The sequence below is a fragment of the Acartia tonsa genome, chromosome 3, assembly GCF_053477335.1.
Source record: "Acartia tonsa isolate MP-2025a chromosome 3, ASM5347733v1, whole genome shotgun sequence".
NCBI classification, from domain to species: domain Eukaryota; kingdom Metazoa; phylum Arthropoda; class Copepoda; order Calanoida; family Acartiidae; genus Acartia; species Acartia tonsa.
Genome location: NC_137262.1, coordinates 18020317 through 18027464, shown reverse-complemented (window position 1 = coordinate 18027464; position 7148 = coordinate 18020317). Strand labels below are relative to the sequence as shown.

Below are 7148 nucleotides of genomic sequence, written 5' to 3'. Positions count from 1 at the left end.
AAATTAACTATAGAGCAGTGTCATAAAAAAAACATAAAAATTGAAGAAAAAAATATATCACGAAACCTTTTAACGGGAAAATATCTTGAATAGGTGTCGAGAAAATTATGAAAACTTTAAAATCTAGGATTCGATCTAGCACCCCAATTATTGACCAATCTTAATGAAACTCAATGAAAATACAGAGAATGTCAACATATAATCATATTTAATCCCTGAAAATTTCAGTCGTCTATCTTGAAAAGAAACCAAGAAAAACACGTTTCCCTCAAAACGTTTTAGACGGATATATGTACGGACAGACGGACAAGTACCACTCACAACAAATAGTTACAATTGAAATAAAGTCTAAATTATAAAATCATTTTTCTGCCAATGACCTATCTCTGCAACTCTTCATTACAGACTAATGAACGTTCACTTTGTACCTGCCCCCAATGAATCAGTCCTAAGCTTATATCAACTCTATAGTTTTGAAAGAAAACTGTAAAACAAAGTTTCTATTTGATTTTGAGTGTTGAAAGGTAAATGAAATCTTGACAAGTTGAGTAGAAACAGGTCATTAGAGGATTTTTAAAAGCGAAGCTTTTCAATAATTAGGGTCGGTCCGTCCGTAACGGATAGCTTTTTTCGTTAATTTAGGCATGTTAGAATTGTCCTATCGATTTCAAATTTTGCATGGTGATTCCTTTAGTAGTTAGGTACGATTTAGAAAGCGTAGCAACTCTATAATCATCACCAAAATGTCCGTACGTCCATTTTAAACATGTTGATTTTTTTACTTTTTTAACAACAAATTTTTATGTGATCTAATCATTCGATTGATCTAATTTTTGGTATATTGATTCCTGGGACAACAAAGTTTAATGTTATAAGCGAAGCAACTCTAAAATCAAGTCCTAAATATGTAAGTATGTCCATAAACATTATCCTGTATAAAGCAATTTTTCAACAAATTTAATTACAATTTTGCTTCAACTCTTATACATTTATATTCTTATTATTCAGTTCTGACACTATATAAGTGTTCATGTCCGTTTGTCCTACCGTTTCAGTGCTTCGCTTTTATGGATGTTGTCATCCTTGTTTTAAAAGAAAACATTTGAATTATATTATAAAATCTTTTAAGCTTTTTAGTTTGTTTTTAACTTTTTATTTATTTTATTTTATACTATCCAGCAGTTAGCGAGGTCCTTTGGTACAAACACAAAATAGACAAACATCCTGTTTTTTTGCTTTATAAGGATTTGAAGATATTCCTTCAGCCTTATTAATATGAAAAGCTTACGATATGTGAGAGAGGTCGAACTCGAATATAATGCAAAGTTTGAACTTATTGAAAAAAGTCGCACAAACAAAGTGTTACCATAACTTGGGAGGCTATCACATTAAGATATATAAGTTTTCCGGAATTTTAATGTTAGGGGGAGATTTGAAATCTACATCAAATTTCAAGGATTTTTTATAAAATTCGTTTTTTGTATAATTCTTTATCTAAAAGCGGAAATGCATTTTAAGTTAATTAATTTTGACCAATAGGATAGGTGGATTTTAAACTACCTTCGCTCTAATTGGTTGAATGATGTACGCCATCTAATCAGAGTGCAGATTTTTTAAATCCACCAATCACAGATGCCAAAATTAATTAACTTAAAATGCATTTGCGCTTTTAGATAAAGAATTATAGAAAAAACGAATTTTATAAAAAATCCTCAAAATTTGATGCAGATTTCAAATCTCCCCCTAACTTAAAAATTCCGGAAAACTTATATATCTTACTATCACATGCTATTCTTATACTAAATTATCAATTCAATTTTTTGATAACTATTAAAAAAAATATTATATTATTTATCATATTATATCATTATAAAGTTTAATATAATTGTATTCTTTTGAATTAACAAGTGTAATTGGCTTTTTTCAACAAGTAAAAGAAGAATCAGGCAAAAACTTAAATGACAAATGGGATCATGTTACTTGTCGATGCAGCGCTTATCACATGTTACTTGTAGATGCAGCAAACTCATACATGTTACTTGTAGATGCAGCAATATCCCCCCTCCATTCCCTATAGAGATACTAATAAAAAAGTGTAGAGATAATAAAAAAGTGGGACGAGTTTTTCTGGTTTAATTTGGTCGGAATAGAAGGGAGGGAGGGGGTTGTACATGAAATTGCCCTGAGTTATGTTTTTTAGAGGGTGGAGATTTTATTAAATCAAAGGTTTAATTTAGAAATTGGTGGAAATTTCTCAGGAGAAGAAGAGTGGGAGGAGTTTTCCTTGTATAATTTGGTTCCAGATGAAGGAAGTTGTTTGGGGTTTTGAAGTTTATTAGAAATAACTAAAAAGCTTATTTTCGATAAAAAATATAAATAACATTGTCTGCCTATCTCCTTTTTTTTATCTCCCTTTAACATGTTACTTGTAAGTGCAGCAAAGTTAAACATGTTACTTGTAAGTGTAGCGCTGCATCGACAAGTAACATGATCCGACAAATGTTTTTTTTCTTCATAAAACAATGGTCTATGTTTTATTATTTATACATTTCTTTGTCCTTATCAGTGAGACGACATTTATTATCTTCTCCACGACAGCTTGCCCCAATTTCAGCTGCTGAAGTTCGAGATTCCAAGCTGTCGCATAGAAACAGACATGATAACAAAAAATTAAAAGGGGTAAATTCATTATATTGTTAAATTATTTTAAAAATCTTTTTGATAATCTTAAAAATATTGATTTTTACGTTTAAAAATCCGAAATATTCCGTTTAATCAGAATTGGCGTTGTTATTGATTTTTTTATTGACAGAAAACAGCTGTCCAGGCTTGGGAATATTGCTAGGAAAGCAAGGTTGTCATATTAGGTAAAATGCAAAAATTATAAAAAAAAATGTGTTTAATTGTAATTTTACCTTTTGTTATTTTATGCTTAAAAATGTGTGAAAATGCTATTTTTTTTTATTTCTTAATAATTTATTATATTTGTGTAAAGAACTTTAGTATGGCAACCCTAATTTGCAGATCAGCTGATTGTGTCAGTGAGAACTGCTTGTGCTGCGCAGAAACAAAACAAAGAGCAAACAGAAAACAAGGAAATTACGTCGCTAGAGAATACAAATATAATTTTCATCTTACAAACTAATCAGAAACTAAAATGAAGTGGCAATACAAGGTAATACTATTATTTTTTACATTTATATTATTTTTTATTACATAATATACATATTAATGTAAAATAAAAGCAAAATTTTAGTAAAATAATTTTATTTTTAAGTTTAATTATTTGGTTTGTTGCTTTAATTTACGTAACCCAATACGTTTTTACTTAATTCAATATATTAATTGTGTATTAAAACTGTATTTTATCATTTAACTAGAAATAAACTTTAAAATTTCTCATCCTTCTAAAATCTATTTATAATAATTTTGATTTTATCATCAATGATTTATCGATTTTCCCCTTCTGAGGGAATAATTAAGAGAGAGTATGGGAGTGGGGAATATTCACATAAAACTCTACCTAATCGTTATTAGATTTTAAGAAAATTTATTTAATTTTAAAATTTACTACGCTCTACTTTTATATTTGTAAACTCTAATGAGTCATATAATCTAGATTTCATCATATATGATAGGTATTATGACATATACTAAAATGTCGTATTGAATTTCATATATAAAAATAAAATAACTGGATTATTTGACCTATTTTTAATTGCAATCATTTTATCTAATGCATATTGCCATTTATGTAGAATAGTATAGCGCATTCTTATATCAACAAAGAAATGCTATTAAATGATTTATTGATAATGATTGCCAAATCTTTACTTCCTATTCTTTTACAATAAATATTAGATTTTTTGCTGCGCTTCCTGTGGTAATTTTTGCCCTTGTGTTATTTACATAATTTCTTTCTTTATTGCATGTTATAGCTGTATGTATACTTCAATAATAATTAAAAGTACACACACACACAAGTTTCTTTGTTCATTTCAACCATGTCCAGTAAAATTACAAGTATGTAGTCGAAATTGCGTCATATTAATTACGTAATGTCTAGTTTTAAATATCAATAATTTTTTTTAGCAAATACAACACAATTATAACCCAATTTTCCTTAGCTAATTGAATTATGTTTACTTTGCATTTACAAAGCACCCCCGAAAAGTATAATACAGTCTGTACTTTTTTAATATGCGATTTAAAGAAAATATTAGAAAATCATTGGTTCTTTGCTCTTAATAAAAAAAACATTAATGTATTGAATTAAATTGTTTTTGATTCTAGGAAGATCACCCCTTTGAGAAGAGGAGAGCCGAGGGAGAGAAGATCCGTAGGAAATATCCCGACAGAGTTCCAGTCATTGTGGAGAAGAGCCCCAAGGCAAGAATAGGAGACCTTGACAAGAAGAAATATCTCGTTCCCTCAGGTACAAACATTAACCAAGTCATTTATTTCCACAGGTAGCGCAACAGCTACATAATTTACTTCACAAAAGAACCTTATATCTATTAAGATATTTAAAATCTTTTCATATTTAGTAAATGTAATTCTTCAACAGCAAAGTATATTTCATTTTTTATATGAGTAAAAATATTTTAGTATTCATCTTCCAATTTTAGTACCTATTCCCATTACTTATGATCAATTCGTTTTTTCATGTTCTAAATTAGTACATATTTGTTATTTGAGAATATTTCATTGTATGAATCATCATAAGAAAGATAAGACTAAAGGGGAGGTATTATTCAACCTTTTAATAAAGATAAAAATATGCAGAATTTTAAATTGTTAAACTTATAAACGATAAAACAAGGATAAGGCATTAAGAGACAAAATTAAGTTTAATGGAATAGTAAATTAATGTCAATCGCTGAGAAATTTAAAAACAAATATTTGGTTCGTTATTAATCCGTTTTAGTCAAAATTATATAATGTTATTTTTTTGTTTAGACCTGACCGTTGGGCAATTTTACTTCCTAATAAGAAAGCGCATCAGCTTGAGGCCCGAGGATGCTCTGTTCTTCTTTGTTAACAATGTGATTCCACCCACCTCTGCCACTATGGGCTCTCTGTACCAGGTATAACATCTTTGTTAATACTATGACTCCACCCACCTCTGTCACCAGGGTTTCGGATCCGGATCCGCAAGGATCCGCATATTTTCGAGTCCAAGGATCCGGATCCGGATCCTTGGACTCAAAAAAATACGGAAAAAATGGAAAAATCTACCTAAATTTATATACAATCTCAGACATTCTCTTGATGAGAGCCAATCTTTAAGGTTTAGGGTCAGACTTGAAAATTAAAAGTATTTTTGACTTCGAATTAAAGATATAATATCTTTGTTAAACTATGACTCCGCCCACTTTTAAACATTATTAGTTATTTCTCGCATCGTAATATAAACAGATTTCCGCGGATATAGAATGTACTCGGGGCTAAAAAAAACCTGGTTTTAATCTTATGATTGTACATTTTTATATCCGCGGAAAGCTGTCGTAGAAAGCTTCGGCACCTCGGGGCTAAAAAACTGGTTTTAATCTTATTATTGTACATTCTATATTCGCTGAAAGCTGTCTATAATATGATGCGAGAAATAACTATTACCCAATCTTGCCTTTTTGTATTTTAAATGCACGCTTATCTATTTAAGTACATTGAATTCTTTTTGCATAAAAATGGTAAAGAACACTTGTTTTAATCATTCGCAATAGAATGATAATTTTTCTTATACACGATTTTAACATTATTTTTATTCTTTTCAGGAACACCATGAAGAGGATTTTTTCCTGTACATTGCCTACTCCGATGAAAGTGTGTACGGACAGTAAACAAAAAATACATACAAAACAGTTAAAAATAAGCCGCGGCATGGCGCAACTTTCATCTCTGAATATTGCAAACTCTTTCCAAATATTGTATTATTATGAAATATTATAGTTATAGAGCAGATAAAGCTCAATATTTTCATGACATTGAGAGTTTTTGAAATATTATTCTACTTCTATGGTATTTCTCATTATAATCACATGTTTTATTTCTTTAAAGTTTAATTATCAGATAACATTACAGAAAAGATAACTTTTGTAATGTTAGCTAAAATTTCATTGCCATATCTTTAGTAAATCAAGATTCAAACCTCTTTATTTGGCATTTATGATCAACTACATGGTTAAAGATAAAATAATAATTTTTGACTTGTAAGGTGATTGTTAGTTAAACAGATATGGTCTTAATTAATAAGTTTATGTTAACAGTATTTTAATCTTAAAGCAAGTCGGTCAATTTTTTCTTTTTCTAGCAATCAAATAAATGTTTATGATTTTATTAGATTTTAAATTGTAAATTTAACTTCATAATTCTTATGACCTTCTTGTTATTTTAATGCACTTTAAGAAAAGTTTTTAAAAAAACCTAGAAAAATTTAATAATGTTAAAAAATTGAGGCCGTTTGTCCTCTTGCATAAAAATGAATATGTGTACTGATCTTTATCTTGTTAAATTCGTCAGATTGTGAAGCTAGACCAATAAATTTCATTTTGTCCTATTCGTTTACATTTTTTTTATCAGCGCAAATATTCTATTACAGGGGCATATCCGTTTTCTTCCAGAAAAATACTTGAAATAAACAAAGCTTTAATTAAGGACGTCTAAGAATAGGGGGGGGGGGGGGGGGGTGCTATATAAACGTTTAAGATAATCTCAACATTTAATTTTAATTTGAAATACATCCCGTGTTTTAAATTATAATTTTATTAAGAGTCGAGGGGTGTCAAAATTCATAAATCAATTTCCTAACATATTGTGTGCGCTTCGTGCACCCCCCTGACAAACCCTGTGCACGCCACTGCATTGGACACATTCACAACGCATCTATTCTAGGGGCGTAGCTGGTTTACATTTAATTGCGAAGTGTACGAAATTATTGAAGCGAAAATAATGTAATATGAGTCAATTAGATAGCGTTTTCTGACGTCATAGAAAGCAACTGTTAAAATTGCGACTTACATGGAGAAATTTGGCCTTGGTTATGGAGTTGCTAAGCTTATAGACATGACCAAGTGGGGTGGGAGAGGGGGCATTTGAATGTTATTTGTATAAACGGGATCTCTCGTTTGCTTAAAAACGTTGGGTATCTA

General features: G+C 29.7%; 1 protein-coding gene across 1 annotated transcript; it reads left to right on the top strand.

Moving 5' to 3' along the window:
* The first annotated feature begins 3003 nt into the window (after positions 1 to 3003).
* On the top strand, positions 3004 to 6556 carry LOC145313536 (gamma-aminobutyric acid receptor-associated protein). The gene is made up of 4 exons (XM_080152984.1): positions 3004 to 3175; positions 4294 to 4435; positions 4960 to 5087; positions 5775 to 6556. The coding sequence occupies exons 1-4, from the start codon at positions 3158 to 3160 to the stop codon at positions 5838 to 5840; spliced, it is 354 nt and encodes a 117-aa protein (XP_080009110.1). The 5' UTR covers positions 3004 to 3157; the 3' UTR covers positions 5841 to 6556.
* Positions 6557 to 7148: the final 592 nt, after the last annotated feature.

Bases quoted from the DNA above. Each gene is read 5' to 3' on its own strand.
- LOC145313536 (XM_080152984.1), top strand. The intron at 4,436-4,959 runs GTACAAACATTA...TTTTTTGTTTAG, and splicing joins GAAATATCTCGTTCCCTCAG to ACCTGACCGTTGGGCAATTT. The intron at 5,088-5,774 runs GTATAACATCTT...TATTCTTTTCAG, and splicing joins CTATGGGCTCTCTGTACCAG to GAACACCATGAAGAGGATTT.